Below are 20477 nucleotides of genomic sequence, written 5' to 3'. Positions count from 1 at the left end.
TGTCAGAGGGTAATGAGAGTGTTATATCTTTCTGTTTTGGCTAATGAGAGTCTAAAATACAGGAATCAGCCAGGACTGAAACTCTGAATGCAGCGCATAAGAGCTGTCAGACCAGAAGAACGCATCTTTCTGTAACAACTGTTTGTATACAGAACAGACTCCTCTGTTTAGCACCAGTGATGTTACTGAAGTTTACCGCCCCACTTAGACTGTTTTTCTGTCTGACAGCGAGAGAAAGCTGATGCAAAGTCTGTTTTCCTGCACCCAACCGATGCTCAGTCTTGAAATCCTTTTGATCATGCTTATAAGACCCCAAGATATCTGAATTAATCCACTTGCTGCTGATCAGTGAGGCCCTCCTGATACACCTCAGGTATCCGACCAAGTTCAACTCCAGTTCTTTTCAGAGTATCGACATCTACAGGGGTGGGAGCATCAGTAGCAGTGATTGCGAGGCCCTTTCTCTCACAGACATCCGGAAATCCAGCGTCCTCAGCGTTCCACTGATTAGCTGGTTCACTCCTCATAGACCCCGCTAATCACATTCATCATGGATGAGAAGCCTGATCTATTGGAGATTAGATCAGTCAACACTCATCTGTGTTGAATAAGTGATTTCTGCAATGCAGGGGACCTTCCACATGAGAGGATTTGCAATCACTTTGTGGCCAAAAGGATTTCATTTTCATGCATGGAATGGTTTTGATATTAACATTTATCTAACAAAAAAACGATCTGAGCATACTGCTCCAAGTTATCATTATTCATGCATCGAGCTTTATCATTTTTTAGGTCATAAGTGCTATGTTTAAAATATGACTTAATTGAATTTTGCAGCATCAAGTTCAGGAATGCGGCCCGTTTTCCAGAGTCGTTGATCGTATTACATACTTATTTTCTCTTCTTCTGTAAATGTTGCTGTGACCTGGCTCTTATTCTTCTTCTGAATGTGGAGTTTGACCCCAGGTCTTTTAGGGGGATTCATTTGTCATTTATACCTTCTGGATATTTTGTTTTTGCTTTTTGTTTCTCTCTGTCATAATGTGTGGATTTATCGCCACAGCAGAGGTGTCTCCTTTTTGTACCTATCGAAGTGGCACTTCCCCCTCTTAAAGAAATACTTCAACCCCACATGACCATTTTTATATCAGTTATTTACCCAGTGTGTTTGACTTGGTGAAGACAGCTGTGTTCTCCTCACATTCTTCTGGTGATTGAAGAATCCAAAAACAGACAAAAATCTTAATGAAGTAAAGTCATAGGGGACCGTGTTTAAGAACAGAGAAACTATGTCGAGGCATCCATTTACAAACTCTCACACAACTCGTGCAGTATAATCCAAGTCTCATTTATCCAGTCGTCTGCTCCGCACTCCCCAAACACATGTATATTCGCTAAAACTATAGTATTTAAAACTGAACTAAAAGTGAAATCTGTGCTCTCTTTACAGTCAGACTCCATTGATAAAAAGAGTCCTAGGGTCTAGGTACCGTGTCTGAAGGGTTACATTGGTTCCAAAGGTACCATACTGAAAGTGTTTGGTGGAAACGGGGCTTTGGATGATGCTGTGTGAGTTCTGTGAGAGTTTGTAAAAGGATGTGTTGATATAGTTTTACCATTATGAAACAAGAACCCCTATGATTTCTCTCCATGTTTGGGTTCTTTGATCACTGAAGGCATGAGAGAAAAACATGAATTCATCATAACGTTGGATGAGTAATTGATATAGAGATGATCTTATTGGTAGGTGAAATATTCTTGCAGAATCTGTTCTTATATTTTTTGAGAGTTTCAGTTACATCATATTTTTTTACCTCTCTGCATGTTTAGTATATTGGCACACCTGGTAGGTGGTCTATACAGTGTAAACAAGCAGGCTTTTGTTATTTGTTGAACCTGTTGGTGTCTATGCTATTCAAATATTGGCATTTAAAGTAAGGATAATATTTTTGGATTTGAGTTACAAGTAAGCAGCTGCTTCTCCTTGTTTTCTTTCTGCGTTCAGACGGCGTAACATTGCTGTTATTTGGGTTTCCTTGTATTGACTATACGTCCAGGCATACATATTTCTTTTTGAGTTAAAACAAAACACAGGAAATCAGACCTGCTCCTCAAAATGATCTCCAGCAGTGATATAATCAGAACAGTATGTTCTTCTTGCCATTGCACACATTGTGTTCAGCTTCTCAAAGGGCATAATTCATGCTCAAAATCGAGTTTCAGTTCTGGGACAGCTGAATCATTTCTCGGGTTGTTTGTATTTCAGCTGTGTTATTTCCACATAAATGCGCACAGTTTCATCACTCGGGTAGTTTCTCTTTTTTCTTTTCAACTTCAACCTAGTAATGGCTGATACATAACTGTGTTCTCTCTGCTTTTGTTCCACTACTTTTGAACAGACCTTCCCCCTCCGGCCACGAGAGACCGCCCTCCAGGTTGTAAGACGGTGTTTGTTGGCGGTCTGCCGGAGAACGCCACGGAGCAGCTCATCATGGAGGTCTTCGGGCAGTGCGGTGATATCACCGCCATACGCAAGAGCAAGAAAAACTTCTGCCATATCAGATTTGCTGAAGAGTTTACCGTGGACAAGGCTCTCTTCCTGTCGGGTAAGCTGTCATAACTCCAAAACCTCATTGTGTTAGTGCGTACTGGTATCATATTTCGATGTATTTGTGTCAGTGTCAGGCAAATGTCAAGCAACAATACACACAGTCTTGTCCCCTGAAATAAAACTCCCATTCACTTTTCCGATAGACAATGTAATGTTACAGTTGGAGCTTTTTCCCCAGTTGACAACAAACAACTACGTCAGAAAATATCTGGTTCATCGATTAAACAAGTACAAATTCACTCAGGATGTCTGCGGGTCCGTAAAGTCTTCAAACGTCTTGAATTCAATTTTATGAATATTAAACTTTCAAAGCCAGTAAATAGTCTTGAATTTGTGCGATCCTAATTGCCACAAACATTTAATGTAATTCCATTCATATATTTTTTTAATTCTTCATATTAAAATGAGGCTCTTCTGCTTGACAGTCCACATTTCTGATGTTACAAATCCGTAGACTTACGACTGAACCTCAAACTGTCTTTTTACTTTATACTTGCTCTTACCTGTTTGCAAAATGTTGATTAAGCTAACGCACTTTGATAACCGTATTCCTACATAAATCCTACCTCTGCACAGGACCACATGTATACTTACCTTTACACTTAACCTGCAATGCTTGAATAAGAAAATGATGATTCGTCCGAACATCTGTCATAAATTTAGTGAAACGTTATCTCGAAAAGGTCTTACAGAGCATTACATTTAAGTGTCTGATACCTGTAGACACCCTGCTGCATTAGATAAGACCACACTCATGCATGTATGGAGGAGTTGCATCTTTTTGACAGCTGGCATGAGCACCTATTCAGCTGTCCTTGGGCTCATGACTAATCTTTTCTCACAATCTTGAGCAAGTTCATAAGTAGATGAACACAAACACACACCTTCACACAAACAGACGCTCGACCTCCAGCCCAAATTTCAGCCTCCAAGGGCAAAAACTGAGGCCACCAATGAGTGGGAAGGTGAGGGAAAAAGTTGAAGATACAAGCCTTGAGTTTGTACATAAAACAAAGCCCTAGGTGAGTTTTATAAAGAAATATCCAGTCACAGAGCTTAACTCCTAACTGGAAATTAAAGCTAAAGATTACACTGTTGGGACCAAACGGCAACCTCCAGGGCTGGAAAATGAAACCATCACTGAAGTGCCAAAAACTGCAGTTCCTCTAATGGCCACTTGAGGCTGGCTCTAGAAGTCAGACAGTCCAAATTGACCCTTACGTTGAAATGCCAAACTTAACAGCAGAATTAAACATGTTTACAGCCTGGTACAAAAACAGTTTTAATGTCTATAGCTAATTTCCCCCCTCATAACAACTGTACTTAGCTGTTTAAATTGTATAAAGGGCAGGGCTGCTTTGAGTGACAGGCTGTCTGCGAGGGGTCCCTACAGTCTGTGAGTCAGATCCACCCCTCGCTCCAAATATGGTCACTTCTAGACTCAAAAATCCAAATGGCGACGGCCAAAATGCACAACTCAAGGCTTCAAAACAGAAGTTCACAAACCAGTGAGAGACGTCATGGTGGTTATATCCATTAATCTTACACAGTCTGTGGTTGTGATTAATTATTATACAGTCTGCAGTTTGGATTAATTCACTTTTGTGTTCTGGGTAGATTTTGGATGAATTCAGCATCAAAACCTCAAACTATTTTGAATTCCATACAGCTCTGTTTTGTGCCCTCCTCCCCACAGGAACAGTGGCCGAACCTCATGTGTATTGTATTATTTAGAGTTGTCCACCATGCCAAACTTGCACAAAAAATATGATTTCTAGGAAACAAAGGTGAAATAATTGAATTAGTGGTCGGACTACAAACCTTAAAGATTGAGTTATTCAGGGTAGAGGAGAAAAACACAAACAGAACCGGGAGTTCCTTCCTTTTCACAACTGTATTGGCTTTACCATTGGAGAGCACAGTTGACAGTGACAGACAGTCGAGGAAAATAAGAGGTCCACTACAGCTAACGGCAGGCTCACACTACAGAAGATATAAATGACCATTAAGCCAAAAAAAGCATCTCTACTAACAATGTGACAGCAGCTTATGGTTCTTCATTTTCACAGCAGCGTCTAAAGCCCAGACGTCTTAAATCTCTGTGAGCGTGACGTATATTCCTACGCTGAAAAACCCATTTAACCCAGCAGTCGATTCAGTAGCATTCTCAGCGTTATTAAGTGTGTGTTCATGCATGTGCAAATGTGTGTGTGTGTGTTCTTGTTGCAATTAGTTTGAATGAGAGGTCCCGTGATTTCGTCTGCCTCTATTCTTACAGTGAGACGTGGGAGCTGAAGTCCATATATTTGCCAGATGACAAAGCTGTGTAGTTTTCTCATAAATAATACCCCACCCACACACACACATACACACATACATACACACACTGTGCAAACACAGTACCCAGCAATGACACAGTCTCCAGCAGCCCCAGCTCACTGAGATCTCCTCCATATGAAATATTGAAGTAGTAGTAGATTGTGAGCCTGAAGCAGCGAGAGCAGACTGAAGTCGAAACCCCCGAACTCGCACTCATTTCTTTTCCAGTTTGTACTGGCATCTACCACACACACACCCCCCACCCCTTCTCCTGTGATGAGAGTGTGTCGGTCCTCACAATGAATCACACTGGGCATCATTACTGTGTCCAGGCAGAGCGCACACACTCGCACACATGTGTACCCAAACACACTTAACACACTCTCTGATCATTTCAACCAATTAAATCACAAAATGGGCATAATTTCACTTCAGATGCGCAACCAGCCATTAGTGAAAATTGAGTAAGGAGGAGAGTGTGAGGATAAGAGGGAAGTAGTGAGTAGAAGAGGGCGTAATAATGATGAGCGATATTGTGGTCTTTCAGTGCCTCTAGAGAAGTAATTGGCCTCCCTAAGTCTCTCTTGTGTATTGACTAAAGGATGAAGGCCCTCTGTACTCAACAAAACCCTACAGTCACAGTATATCCTGTCAAATGAAGCGATCCAATAAGCAAAGTAGGTATGAGGTGGCAGGCAGGTAAACCCCAATAAATCATGCTCAGTGGTTTCTCTACTATCTGTCAAAGTCCCCATGAAATGAATACATTCTCCCAATATTAATCCTTTGTCCCTTCGTTAACTGATCATATATCATATTGTATGTCAAATAAAGGCGAAAAAAATAGTGTATTTTTACAATATTTATCTGATTTGACAGTCAAATAATAATAATAATAATAATAATAATGATAAGAACTCTTTATTTGGATAGGGACAGTGCACATTAATGAACATCGATCATACATCTCTGTAAACATGCCGGATTATAGCAAAGCTGCAAATTTGCATCCGTAGTTTCTAATTAATAAATAAATAAATAGATAAAATACAAATAGAGGAGACAACAAACACAAGACAATTCATTATACAAACAGAAGGATACCAGACCCAGACAGGATAAAACAAAACAATAGAAAATAATGTTCAGTTAGTGGTCGCACTTTTGATTTGATTTGAGCCATTGTTTAAGATGTCCTTTAAAAGAACAATATGTGGGGCATTCCCTTATTGTGGGATGAAGGGATCCAACAAACAAAATAGGTATGAGGTTGTAGGTAGGTAGACCCCAATACATTTCTGTCTTTTCTCTCTCTGTAAAAAGGTTTCAAAGGTTTGATGACTTATCCGTCACTCAGGGGTGTTTACAAACATTCATACAATCAAATGAGACTTTGGATGGCCAGATAGCTGTTTTGTACATATCATGTAGTAGCTAGCTAACAGAGCATTATGGAGAGAGATAAGAAGAGATACGTATGTGTTTGGAAATCAGAGGGCAAAAACTTTGTTATTTCCAAAACAATGTGGCGAAGGGCGAAAGTCAGTCATTCATTCTCTCCCTCGTCCTCCTCCTGATCTAACGGCAAGGTGAGCAGACAGTCTGCTGTAGCTTCGTATCACATTTAACTCTAAGCACACCCACTTTTGTCCGATCAAATGGAAATGATTTAATTTAGATTAGCAGAGACTTGATGATAACTAAATTTAGGTGGGTAAAAAAAAGTGGATATATATCTCCTTCTGAGACCCGAGCTTTTGTTTGGTATGCAAGCTATCTGGGATCAGTAGGACCTGATGAATATATAAAGCTAAACATTACCAACGATAATTAAGTCCCTATGTCCTCAAACGAGACATCAATAAAGACCCAATGACTTCAAAAAACACTTCCTATTTAATAGTGTAAAAGCTTGTTGCTAAAATTGGTCAAATTTGTTGCCATTTCACACTACAGACGTATTAATCATGAATAAACAAGTTTCAGTCATAAACTGTGATCAGGTTTTGGACCATGTCCACTTTTGTGTTGGGATCAGCTGCAGACTGACTTGGCAGAGATGGCTGCCATCTTGTTTTTACATGGATCAGTATATTGTGCTCTTAACAGGTTACAACAGGTCTAAGTTAATCAGAAAGAAGTATAAGGTCAAGTAAACACAAAATGTGACGTCTCTTATGAGGACACAGGGTCTCAGGAGGATATCATGCATCCCTAGTATACAACTATACTATTGTGTTTTACTAGGATGTCACAGTACAGAAGCTAAAGACACTCTAACTTCCCGTTTCACAGAGACTTTAATTAGTCTACAATTTGAGGTTGGTGACTGGAAGTACCTCAGCTGGCTGAGGCTGGAAATCCTGCAACATATAGATTAAAGCTCATGTGTGCACCTCTTTAGTCTCCTCCTCCCTTTTCCTATGTTATATTCAGTTGACTCAAATCCACGCCTCCAGGCATGTTTTTCCATTTGCATTAAAAAGATGTATGGTGCCCATAATTCACCGTTTCATTTGTCGTTGTTCTCTTTTTTTTCATTTCCCTGAGCAGTCTGGAAGATGAACGACTTTCTGATTATCACTATTGTATTTATTAAAGGAGGCACCTTTCCGTGTGAATGGGAAGTGTGAGGTTGACAGCTGTCAAAATTAGAGGCACTCAGGCATTGCGGTGCTGCAGTGGTCTTAAGGTGGAAACCACGTAACCGTGACTTCCTCAGTCTGAATGCGACAAGGGATCTTTGTCACATGTCACCCTCTCCTCTCCCTCCCCTTTGTTTCTTGTTTCTCTCTGCTGTCAAATGTCTAATAACAAGACTGAGAGGCTGCAGCCCTGCTGTGTGTGTAGGCTCTGTGGGGCTGCGCTCAGTAGGGCTGGGTATTGTTTCAGAAAGTGCAATACCAGTGCCAAAACCAGTAACCTCAAACCTAATTCAGACGAAAGATTTGCAACAAGACGAGTTGAAACAGGCAACTCCTTGCAATGCGTCGATCTGCAACTAGATGAGACTGTGTATCATCTCTATGCAACAACTCTCTGTACTTCTGTTCCGATTTTCAGCTTTTCAGGTTTATTTTGTGGCTGAATATAATTTGTAGCTTCTTGAAATATGAATGAGGATAGTGATAGTGAGATACTGGCTACAGCTGCATTTGTAGTAGTGATGAAACGGTGAAAAACATTAACAAAGCAAGCATCAGGATCAGGATCGACTTCAAGTATTATTTGACTGGAGACATTTCAATACTACCTGATACTGGCTTTTGTCAGTCGATATCTTAAAGGTATCAAGTACCAATATCCAGCCCTAGTACTCAGGCAGCTGAATGCAGCATGCTAACGTATTATGGATGCACAGCAGGTTTAATCTTTAACATGTTTACCATTTTAGTTTAGCATGTCAGCATGCTGACAATTAGCACTAAACACAAAGTGCAGCTGAGGCCGATCAGAATGTCAAGTAGTTTATCAGGTATTTGATCATAAACCAAGTGTTGGACAAATTAAAATTTTGCCTCACCAAAGAGGACATGACTGTATGCTCCAACTTTAATGGAAATCCATCCAATAGCTGTTAAGACATTTAACTCAAAACCACAAATGTCAACCGGATGATTGAGCTGGAGGAAAAGTCAGGGGATCACCAAGGTCGTTAGGATTCATTCTCTAGGGAACTTGTCTGCACAAAATTTCATGCCACCCCCAGAGCAATGTCGCTATCAGGGCTAAAAAGCAAAATGTGGTAAAGAAATCTTATCTTTAAAAGATGAAAGGCATTCACACACCCGCTAAATGCACAGCACATTGTGAAATGTCATGAATCTGCCTGAGCAGACAGATTTCTTCATTTTAATTAGCCAGTTCCCCGCTGTCCCATCTGCTTCTCCCATCATATTTACTCTTTCTATCTTCCACTTCCTCCCATCTCCTCTTTCGTTTTGTTTTTTAAAATTTCAACACTTTTGTCCTCCACAGGTTACCGCATCCGTTTGGGCTCCAGCACAGACAAAAAAGACACCGGCCGTCTCCACGTGGACTTCGCCCAGGCCCGAGACGACCTCTACGAGTGGGAGTGTCGCCAGCGCATGTTGGCCAGAGAGGAGAGGCACCGGCGCAAGATGGAGGAGGATCGCCTCCGGCCGCCCTCCCCTCCTCCCATCGTCCACTACTCAGAGCATGAGTGCAGCCAGCTGGGAGACAAGATCAAAGGTTGGCGAAATATAAAACATATACTATAAAATAAGCGCATGATATGATATGATAGCACAAATACAAGATACGGAGCTGGTAAAGAAGTAAAACCTTCATTGATAAAAGGAGGTAAGTATTTTCTTTAATCAGCCTGAGGGCACGAACAAATATGAAATGTCTTATTGTTAATGAGCAAACAAACGTTAAAATGGATCATTATTCATGCCATGGAGCACAGTAAAAGTGCGGTGTCTGTATTTGTGTGCTTGTGCCCGATGTAAGCCAAGGCTTTACAGGAAGAGTCCTAAACTGCAGCTGGTAAAACTGACGAAGCAGTTTTCTCATGTACTAACAAATTCAGGGAATTTGTTTTCAAAAGACGTTACACAGAGGCTGTTAAACACGGTATATCAGTTTACTCTTCCCTCAGCACATGCTCCTCTTATCTTGTCCTTTCTCCTCTCCTCTTCGCACTCTCTGTTCTCCTCTGCTCATCCTCTCCAGTCTCTCTTCCCCCTCCCCACTCTCATATCCCCCCTCTTCTCAGCTTTCCGTTGAGTTTCCGTCTGGCTGAATAAACTTGTTTTACTAATGAGCAATGGCACTTCCAGGTCTCAGTCACAGTTGTGCGATGACAAAATGGCTGTGACTTTCTGCCTCTCCACCATCTGCGTGTGTCTTTTTCAGCTCTCCCTCCCCTGGCCCTGGTGTAAAGAACTCTTAACACGCTGCTGTTTTAGCCAAGGATTTGTTTCTGAACACTTTGGGCTGCTGTTGTGAAAGCACACATTGCGCCTATTTGCTGCAGATTTAGGTTCACCCTTTCCTGAATCTTCCACCCAGAGGGGAAAAAATGGGGTTTAGCCTTTTCCAGTGCCAGTTACATTCCTGTGCTCCACAGCCAATTCTCCCTTTTGATGATAAAAAGCAGAACTTTTTTTTTTTTTTTTACCCAGACCACCTCTTTCTACTTCCCTCAGGTGTCGTTGAGGTGTGTGAAGTTGTGCTTTGTTACAAAGCATGTGACAGTCTGTCATTTGTACAGTTCTCTTTTTTCCCTTTCATCCAATAGCACAGATGTCTTTCTGTTCGGCTGTTGATGTTCTCTTCAGTTTACTGTTTTTATTTTGTAGTTTTTATTTTCAGTTCCACCTTGCTCACGTCAACCCTGACTTTGACTTTGTCTACTTCTCACTCAACAAAATAAAAAGTACTCACTACTAGGGCTGAACAACTCGGGGAAAAAAATCTAATTGCAATTATTTTAGACCAATATTGCAATTTTTTTAAATTTTCTAATCTTCTATCTTCTGTTTAATCCTAGAGGTCGATCGATTCATCGGTTTGGCTGCTGATAGGACTTATACTATCATTAATGGCGGAACAGGGCTCCAATAATGGCCAATAGCTTTAACCTCCACTTGTCATGTGGGTACGGCTGTAAGGTTTTTGCACAAGGTAATGTGTGCTTTAGATAATTTGTATGATTTAAATGAACGTTAACTAAAGTAGAACAGCTTTACTTCTTTATTAGAGGCGTGTGAGATTCATTTCTGATAATCTAAATCACTATTAACTCATTATTACTTCAAGACCGGGAGGGGCCGGCATTCAGTGTGCTCCAGCCATAACTGCACAACAAACTCAATCACATTTTTCACCGTCCATCAGATATAATTTTATCAGACAACAATTGCATTTTTGTGGCAATATCGAATGTGACTTTGTAGCGGGGAACAGCTGATTTTACCGCAAGCCTGTTGAGTGTTTTGAGTTTTAAGTCAGTTTCTCCACACAATAGTTGCCTCTTGAAGCTGCTTGATTTTTACAATTTTAATGCTGTTCTTACACAAGTGCAGTCTGGGAATGAAAACGATTATGTTCTGTGTCCCAGCATTTATGAGCAGGCCACATTTAGGCTATTTGTAGACCTTCGCAGTACAAGGAAAAGAACATTTTCAGCTTTACGCACCAATTTTGCCTTGGTGTTATCGGCCGATCAGTCTGCTACCAGCTTTTTCCTGCTCAAAACTCTCGTTATTATGTTGGCCATTAAAAAAACATTATCAGTTGACCTCTATTATTCACTTTACACAAGTAATGAATCATTCTGTAGTATGACCAGAGCAACGTTGGACACAGTCTACATATAAAATGCTCTTTGTACAGGTCAGGTCTTATGCACTATGGTGAAGTGACATGAATTTATTAATTGATATGAATAACATATTATGAAAACCTTTAATCGCAGTAGAATATTATAACCTGTAACTTTAAGTCTTGTAAACATGTGAAATAATCCTTAAATATGAAAAACAACAACAAAGCACCACAGAATAACAGGCCTGGTGTGAACATTAATGTATGAAAAAAATATATGAATCTTACTGATTTACTGAAACTAATCGACTATCATTCTGACGCTTTTGAAATATTGAGATAACTCAAAGCCTCCTTGTAAACGTAGCTTTACCCAGAATTTGGGAGGCAAGACACAGGAACTTTACTTGGTCTTGATGAGCTGCAGCATTTATTCATGGACGAACTGAAACCTCCACTCTTCATGTACAACCACTTGACAACTTTACAGACTGTTGGCAGGTCTGAGACAGTAATCAGACAGCTTCAGCTGATCCAGGACGCTGCTGCCAGGGTTGTAACAAGGACCAAAAGGGCTCAGCATTTAACTCCAGTACTCAGATCACTACATTGGCTACCAGTTTCTCACAGAGTCAACTTCAAGATTCTATTTCTTGTCCATAAATCACTGAACGGCTTAAGTCTTTGATACTTTTCAGATCTCCTAACCCTGTACAAACCTCGCAGCCCTCTCAGATCGGCTTGTTCTGTATTACTGGTTGTTCCTAGAGTTAAAACTCATTGCATTTAGCGTCTGTGCTCTTCAGATGTAGAGAGCACAGAACCACTTTCGAATCCAAGCTAAAGACTTACCTGTTCACCATTGCTTTTTAATTAATTTTCCTTTCGATCAGATTTGTTTGTTTGTGTTATTATTATATTCTGTGTGCTTTTGATTGTTTGTCTGAATTGTTTTTATTATTTGTTTATTGTGCATTTACCTGTGTAATCTGTAAAGCACTTCGGGTTGCCTTCGGGTATGAAATGTGCTATGTAAATAAATTTGCCTTACCAACACTTGTCTGCTCTGAGCACAGCCACCGTATCTCTCTCTGTCTCTCCCTCTCACTTGATCACACACTCGCTTACACACACATCACGCAACAACAATGTAATATGTAAACATGCATGCACTTAAACTTGGCTTCAGCCATTTTCACACGGCAGCACTGTGAGCATCAAAGCTTGCGCCTGGCATTCTACAAGTCGATTTTTTCAGCTAGTCTTGTCTGTATATGTCACACGGAGTGGAGGACAATGTGTGTGTATGTGAATTTACAGCCTCACATGGGACATGAGTGTAATGCTCACTTTAACAAATCCTTTTCAGCCTGCCAGCTGTTGCTTTCACCACCTTCAGAGACCTCGGATTGAACAGGAATCTTAAAATTTTTGCTGACCTGTATAGACTGACTCTTCCTTTCTCTTTCTCCTCACCTCTTGGCCAGACGACGCCAAGTTTCCAGAAGCGGTGCGTGTGCTCCTGACCTGGTTGGAACGAGGCGAAGTCAACCGCAGGAACGCCAACAACTTCTACTCCATGATCCAGTCGTCCAACGGCCACATCCGCCGGCTGACAGGCGAGAAGAGTCAGCACGAGAAGGAGATGGAGGAGGCCAAAGAAAAGTTCAAGACCGCTCTGTCCGGCATACTTGGTCAATGTGAGTGCTCTGTTCTCAGTTACACACACACACAGACTCTTAGATGTATAATATAGTATCAACGACGGCCAGAGCGACAGTAGACTAACAAAAATACATTTAGCGTACTTGTTGTGCAGTAGAGGTACAGGGGGAGAATCAGAATGAGTCCCACCGATGGCCACGTTTCTGGTTCAGTGTAAGTTTCCCTGTCATAGGACCAGACACAAACATAAACATACTGTAAGACTTTTTGTGCCTGAAGTACAAATTGCTGCGAAATAAGTAAGTATAATATTGTTGTGTGTGCATGTGTGCACAGTATTGTAAACTGCTAAGGAATAAACATCGTGGATATAAAGCTTATTGAGATGAATAGCCTCATAGAAGCCGTCTTGTTTCACGCTAGTTTGTTTTTGGGATGATGGCTCAAAGGTAAGTCTTATTTCTTTTCTAACAGTTCTGTTTTATCACCCCAAACCACTCGGCATTCAGTGTCCTGCTCGTTTTCTATTCCCTCCGAGATACAAATATCTTAAACATTGAAGGGTAAAGTGATAATGGTACCTGTGACTGCAGTGGAATATAATCCATGTTTCCTTCAGGTGGAGGCAGTAAGTAGCCCAACACATTCATTGCATGAATACAGTGGAGGCCAAACATACACAGCAAATGCATGCTTAGCTCATTTCAGCTGATGAAAGGCCGAAGGCGAAGCAGACTGCTGCTCTCACCCACCTTTGACAGCATTGGCTGTGCAGCTGCTGGTTTACATCACCGCCCGCGGCACTTTGTCTCCGCGTATCCCACCACATGCATGTTAAATAGAACGTAAACATCCTTCAAAACAAAGTGAAGTCCCCAGTTTTCATTTCGTTCATAGGATAAATAATACACGTAGGAGACACAGAGGTGTGTGTGTGTTTGTATAAAGCACAGAGAGAGAGAGGTTGTCCTTGTATTAGCCATCCTCCATCATTTCAGCCCATACAAACACATTCCTATTCATGACCTTGCCTTCCTCCTGGTGTGATGCTGGTCATATTAATGATATCACAGAGACCGGCCTCCTGTGAGGAGGTTTTACAAGTTTCACTTGGGAACAGCTCTCCGTCCATACCGATAAATTCAGCCAGTCTACTCTTTTAGTTGACATCCACACAGGTCTGTCTCTGATTGTGTCACCTTACAGGTCAGCTCACCAAAAGTCAAAAAAATAAAAAAAAACATATTGTCACTTAATCCCGATGGTGTCTCGCCATGTAGATAGCTCTTGCTTTATGTGTCTGGTTTTGAGATATTGACTTCTCAATCTTCTGCTGCGGCGCTAATACAGTGGAGGTGCAGAGAATTTCATTTGTGGTGCTCAAAGCGTTGAAAAAAAATAAATAAATTTGAAAGACTCAAAAGCATCTTGCCTTTCCAGAAACAATGCCCCCTTTTTTCTAAAGATAATCCGCAGACCTCAGTGGAAAGAGTTTCTATTTGAACCACTTTGTTGCATATAAGCTCACAGGCCTGAAAGTCTGTCTGTACCCTTTCCTCTCGTCTCTGCCTTCACCATCGATCTGCTCCATCAAATTACAGGGTTCTGGGAAGATGCTATTGATCCCTGTACTGTTCTCTCTCTCTCACCACTCTGCCAGCACACAAACATGCACACTTAACTGGCGGTCATATTGACTCACCCCCCTGTGTACATTAGGACCTCTGGGATACTCGGACCACCCATACACTCCTCCATGACCACCCACATGACAACAGATAGATAGCTGAGAGAGGAATGACAATATCAGTACACTTCAGTTATGATAAAATCTGACACATGCTATACAGACCCGGGGGCAGCTGTCATCACACACATGACATGTAAGAACAGTGGAAACCTCAGAGTTAAAGGTCTGATCCTAATAAGACTCCCTGACCCACAGAAGCTCGCTCAGCTCAGCTCAATCTGCTGTTGTTTGTACTCTGTTCTCTTGCAGTTACAGCCATAATGAAGGGTTAACTACCGAGGCTTGAAGCCTTCCTTTCAAAAGAAGAGAGAAATCTGCATAGGGAAAGTAAATCTGGAACACTCTGCTACTTTAACAAGGTGTCCTTGGGCAAGATTCTTAACAGCCCTCTGCTGTAGAGGAGCTGCACAGTGGTCAACAGTGGCACGCTTAAAGTAGGTTATTTTTGGCAGCTGCCAGTTGCATAGCAAAATTCCCTTTGTTAAATAAATGTTAAGCAAGACAAAGAGTCTGCAGCCTTGCTAACAGCTCTGTTAGCCTGCCTTTAGGAGCAGCAGGACTTTGTCAACACACCAGTGTTTAGCAGGTATAACATCTGCCACCCTCACTTTCTTAGTTTAGTGTGTTAGCACGCTAATATATGCTACACAAATCACAGCTGAGGGTGATGGCAGTGTCCTTGGTTTTGCAGATATTTGGTCTTACAACAAAGTATTTGACAAATTAGTCGGCAGATCACCAAAGCAATTACAGTTATTTTGTAGGTTATTTTTCAAGACATTTTACTTAAAACTACAACTGTCAACTTCATGGTGGCTTTAGAGGATAAAATGTCATGGCTATCTAGTGTAGATATTTCAGCCTGGACCCAGTGTTGTAGTGAAGACCACCTACATGGAGACCAAGACATGACCATGAATCAAGGCCGAGATAAGACCAGAACTTTGAGGGGTTGAGACCAAGTTCAGACCAAGACCTGACCAGTGCAGGTCTCACACTGCATGACTTGTGATAAAATGTGGAACATGCAAACATTCAGCACTTCTGAAATTGATCTGAAATAAGAACGCCCACAGAAAACAAATGAGTCCTAAGTAATCAAAAGCCCCATTTCTACTGAGCAGTATGCTACAGTTCAGTTTGGTACACTTTTTTTCCGTTTCCACTGTGAAAAGTTGTGGATGGTACCAATGGAACCGTTCTGTACTGTCCCCATTTTTGGTCCCCCCTCTGTTGGGGTACCTAGCACACAGATCTGGTACTAAAAGGTGGAGCTGTGAACACTGCAGTCTGTTGATTGGTCAGTGGCGGACAGTCACTCTGTTCAGGGCTGAGTTGTGGCTGGTTTTGAGGCTCATGTAACCACTGTTCATACTGTGGAGAGTTTTATTAGTAAACTGTAACTATAAAATGACAGGATGTTTTGCTGCCTCTTGGAGAGAGAAAAAAGCATTGCAGAGCGTCGTTCCTGTGGGCTCCTGCAACACTAAACCCCAGAGCTTGCCTGAGAAGGACTGAATGCACAAACCCACTATTATTAAATATCCCATGGAGAGAGACTCTCACTGCAGCCTGTTTTATTTTGTTCTGAAAATGTTGACGTGCAGCCTCGTTCTTTGGATGATAAATGAGGTGCAGACTTTGATATGTGTCACCGGGGATGAGGAAATACAGTGAGTGCTGGACGGAGCAGTGAGTGACAACAACCCCGCACACATTTAAGCGTACGGTTTACAGTGGAAACACCAGGGTCTAGGTACCATGTCTGAAGGGTTACTTTTGGTTTCAAAGGTACCATACCGAAAGTGTTTGGTGGAAACGGGGCTAAAATGAATCGCAAAGGTAACTTTTATGTTTGGGAATTTTTGTTTTCTTTTAGCAACAAATACAAACAGTGAAAAGCTGAAATCAACTTCACCATCTAAATTCAACATTCCTTGTTTTTTTTGGACAAATGTAATGATATCCCTGCAGTTGTGGTTTTGACCAGTCTTGAAATAAAATCTAGAGTACTCTTTGTCTAAGAGTAAAAATGGGGTCACGTCAGAGACTAGACCACAACCTTCAAAAAGTGGTCTTGAGACTGGTCCAATCTCCAGCACTACAACACTATCTGGACCAAAGTGACCACCCCTTCTGTAGCGCCAGTCCATTGGCTCATAAATATTGAGTCAGTATTAGCAGAGCTGCAGTGTTCAGGGGCTTCATTTCATGTGAAGGAACATATATATAATTTAAGTATGCTGGGAAAATGTATGATTTATTTATGTTGTTGAAGTTAAGCGTGTAAGAGCTAACTGACCAGCCATCCATGAGATGATGCACTGGCATCAGCTGGTAAGTAGATCACACGCTTGCACACGCACATGTAAACAAACACACACATACACACACACACACACACATACACAGTTCTTTACATCCTTAGTTGACTCCACTTTCTCACTCCTCTGCTCCTTCCCACCTGCCCTCTGTCTTTCTCTCTCTCTCTCTCTGTCTCTGGATGATCTCTGGTCCTTCCCTGCATCCCGCCACAGTTGAACAGATTGTGTCTGTATTCCAAGCTGCTTCCAAACAAAAGGCATGGGACCATTTCTCCAAAGCTCAGCGCAAGAACCTGGACATGTGGCGCAAACAAGCAGAGGTTAGTACACTTGGATTTGATTCTGTTGTTCACCTCATTTTGGAAAAATTAGACTTGATCCCATTTTGTTCAACGCCTGTCTCCCTCTTTGCTCATTATAAAGTCCTTATTTTTATTATTTGATAGTTAGATGCTTATGCTACATAATTATACTCAACCCAGAGAAGACAAAATAGGTGAAATCAGAAGTCAAAAGAGCAGACTCCTTGTTACAGTAAGTACTTTGAACGAAGCCTGGATACTGAACAGGTACCTGCTCACTGCAGCCAGTGTACGATACAGACACCCAGGTCCAAACCTCTGCCCCTACATCCTCCCCTTCCTCCATCACTGCCCTGCCCCAAGAATTGGATACAAGCTGCTGGGTGAGTTTTCCATTTCTAAGGGTGTCCAGGACACAGGTAACTCTGTACAAGCCTTCTCCCCCTGCACCAACAAATTGTTAAGATATTTTTATCAGTGGATCATTAAAGCTGGGGTAGACAGTTTTCTGGGAAGGGCAAAAATGAAACCAGAATTTGAAAATACAGCCCCCCGTCTGCAGCTCTCCCTTTTTAGTCTTAAGCCCCTCCTACTAGAGTAGCAAAATATGCACACACTTAATTCAGTAACATGTACATGTACAAGTACTAGTCATTCATTTCAACTGTGATTGTTATATAGTGGCAATTCCATGAGAATTATCGTCCTGTCTTCTTTGCACTTGTAAGCCTATAAAGCCCATTAAGATGACGCACTTTGATTTGAGGCTCTAGCTAACGTTAGCTACATAAACATTAACTTGAATTAGCAGCAGCCCGATTAGCAGATGCTAAACTAATAGCAGCATTTTCTCTCCATCTCTGAAATGCGTCACCAGATTCTGCGTCTATCAGACTCTCTTTTTAGGAAGTCCACCGTCATTTTTGCTTTGCAGTGCAGCCAGTTGTTGCCAGTGCTGGAATAGCAACTTTCTCCGCCATTGAATCAGGCTGTCACCATCTGAACACACATGCGCACACCCATCTGCAGTTGTAGAACAGCTAGCAGAGATGGCCACTCTCTGAAATGACCTGTGTCTCCCGTCAGACTTTCTAAAAATGGAGCCAAGAGAAGGTGCAGAAGTCTAGTTTTCTCTCAGACCACTTGAATTACAATATGCTTAACATTAATTATAAGATTTTTGCCCAATGATGCAAAAAAGAAACTGTCTACCCCAGCTTTAAGGAGGAACATCTTAAGACATAAAAGCATTCTTCAAACCTAACAGCATTTATATCATCTACTACCTGCTATGTTTCCCCCTCTGCCAAATCGAGCATTACAGTTATTACTGTAGCATGATAACGCGTTATATGTAATGGAGGGTCTGGAGTGTGGAGTGCAGTCCTGGGTCTAATGGACAATATAAGCTCATAAATGATTGGTAAGTCTCTTTGAACCTCAGTATATAAAACAGCAGGTTTAAGATGAAGCAGAAGCAGCAATCAACTTGTACAAAAACTTCTCTTTAAAGGTAGGTGTTACAAAGCAAAATTGTTGTTGTAATGTTGCTGCAGAGTCATATCACTGATAATCTAAAACTTCACCCATCCGTGACAGCGACTGTTTGTTAGAACGTATGCTTATAATAGCTTTGGTGGAGGTCTCTTAACACACACTTGATGAGTAAGTAGGAAGCTGGATGATGCATGTTTTTATGCAGACGCTTGAGTACATGTCTGATTGTGTGACGTCAGTAAGGGCCGCTTTTGTATTGTTCTCCCTGCCCCTCACTCAGACCTTGAGGGTCTCTCGGGGATCCACTCATTGGAGATTCACTCCTCTATATATCATATATCTCCTATATATAGGAGTGCATATGGCATGGAGGAAACTATATGCACTCTTGTAGGAAGTATTAACATCTATTATGTGAATACCAGAGTGTTTTCATCAAGGCCTCCAGGGATCTGTCCGTTCTTTCTTCTCCCTTCCATCTAAAGAGTTGCTGTATACACACTGCGTACACCAGAGAGTACAGTGTGATGCATAGATGCAAGTGAAAGAGACCACTGTGGGCGGACACTCCGCTGCTGAATTTGTCCTCCATTCAGAAAACACTGTTATGAAAAAAATCATTGAAATGACATCTTGGTTCAAATATTCTTTGTGGGTTTTCTCTTCCAGCTACTTTACACTTTATTATAGCTGTGAGAACAAAGTTTATCGCCTTTCAGTGTGACACCGCATACACTGTGTTTTATTGTGTGTTTGTGTGTGTCAGAGTGAGAGGCGAACAGACAGATGAAGTCATTTGGAAGACTTGGTTTCGCATTGGCCCAAATCGAATCTGTGTCTCTGCAGCTGTCTGTTAGGGTCACAGTAAGTTTATACACAGTAGGGAATTAGCTCAGAATCAGACCATTTAATAGCCTGTGTCAGACAGGTGAGGTCACACTGAACTGCAATAAAAAACATAGATGTGTGGGATTTAGGAGGATATATCAGAAATGGAATGTAATCACCTGAAACTAAGAATCATTGTGTTTCCGCTGCCTCAGAATGAGCCTTTTATATCTATATACAGAGTGAGTCCTCTTCCACAGAGTCCGCCATGTTGTCTCTACAGTAGCCCAGCACAGGCAAACCAGCCTCACCACTAGATGCATTAAATCCTGCACTCTGGACCTTTTATATCCTCCATAAAGCAGTGGCTCCCAACTGGTCCAGCCACAGCATCCAGATTCTTCCTTAGTCATTAGTTCAAGGTCCACACAGTTTAATACATTTAGTGTCATACTTGCATTTGAACATGTCGTCGAGCCAGTTTGCCGTTTCTGTCAAGTAGCTGTCTGTTATTCCTCACTCTGTGGAAGAAAACAGCACTTGAAAATGAAAGCCCTGTGCTGGAAATTCACTGTACTTCAAAATAAAGTGTGTTTTTTACAGACTTGACACGTTCGTCACTCACTTGCGGTCCATTTAGAAAGGACCCGCAACCTTCCAGTAGGGAACCACTACCCTAAAGGATTCAAAGTGACCAGCTAGTGAACATAGTGGAGCATGTAGCAACCAAAGAGACAGATATTTCGAACAGAAGTCAAAAGGGAAAACGGCTAAAAGAGAGTGAATATTGGACTTAAATTTATCAGATGGCCAGAAACAAATAAATTACAATGTTATTTGATATCTCCTTAATGTGTAAATAAGCAACTGTTTACTAACAACTCTGC

At 41.5% G+C, this 20477-nt stretch overlaps 1 protein-coding gene across 8 annotated transcripts in view; it reads left to right on the top strand.

Moving 5' to 3' along the window:
* Window positions 1-20477, top strand: part of LOC126388710 (ecto-NOX disulfide-thiol exchanger 2-like) — a 271116-nt gene that overhangs the window by 218610 nt on the left and 32029 nt on the right. For all 8 annotated transcript variants that reach the window (XM_050041964.1, XM_050041962.1, XM_050041957.1 and 5 more), the window contains 4 exons: window positions 2400-2606; window positions 8909-9142; window positions 12712-12924; window positions 17177-17283. In XM_050041964.1, coding sequence (XP_049897921.1) covers window positions 2400-2606; window positions 8909-9142; window positions 12712-12924; window positions 17177-17283 — 761 coding nt within the window. The remainder of the gene's footprint in view (window positions 1-2399; window positions 2607-8908; window positions 9143-12711; window positions 12925-17176; window positions 17284-20477) is intronic.

This window comes from Epinephelus moara, chromosome 4, assembly GCF_006386435.1.
Source record: "Epinephelus moara isolate mb chromosome 4, YSFRI_EMoa_1.0, whole genome shotgun sequence".
NCBI classification, from domain to species: Eukaryota; Metazoa; Chordata; class Actinopteri; order Perciformes; family Serranidae; genus Epinephelus; species Epinephelus moara.
Note: the sequence above shows the minus strand (reverse complement) of the source record. Positions and strands in the feature narration are given on the sequence as shown.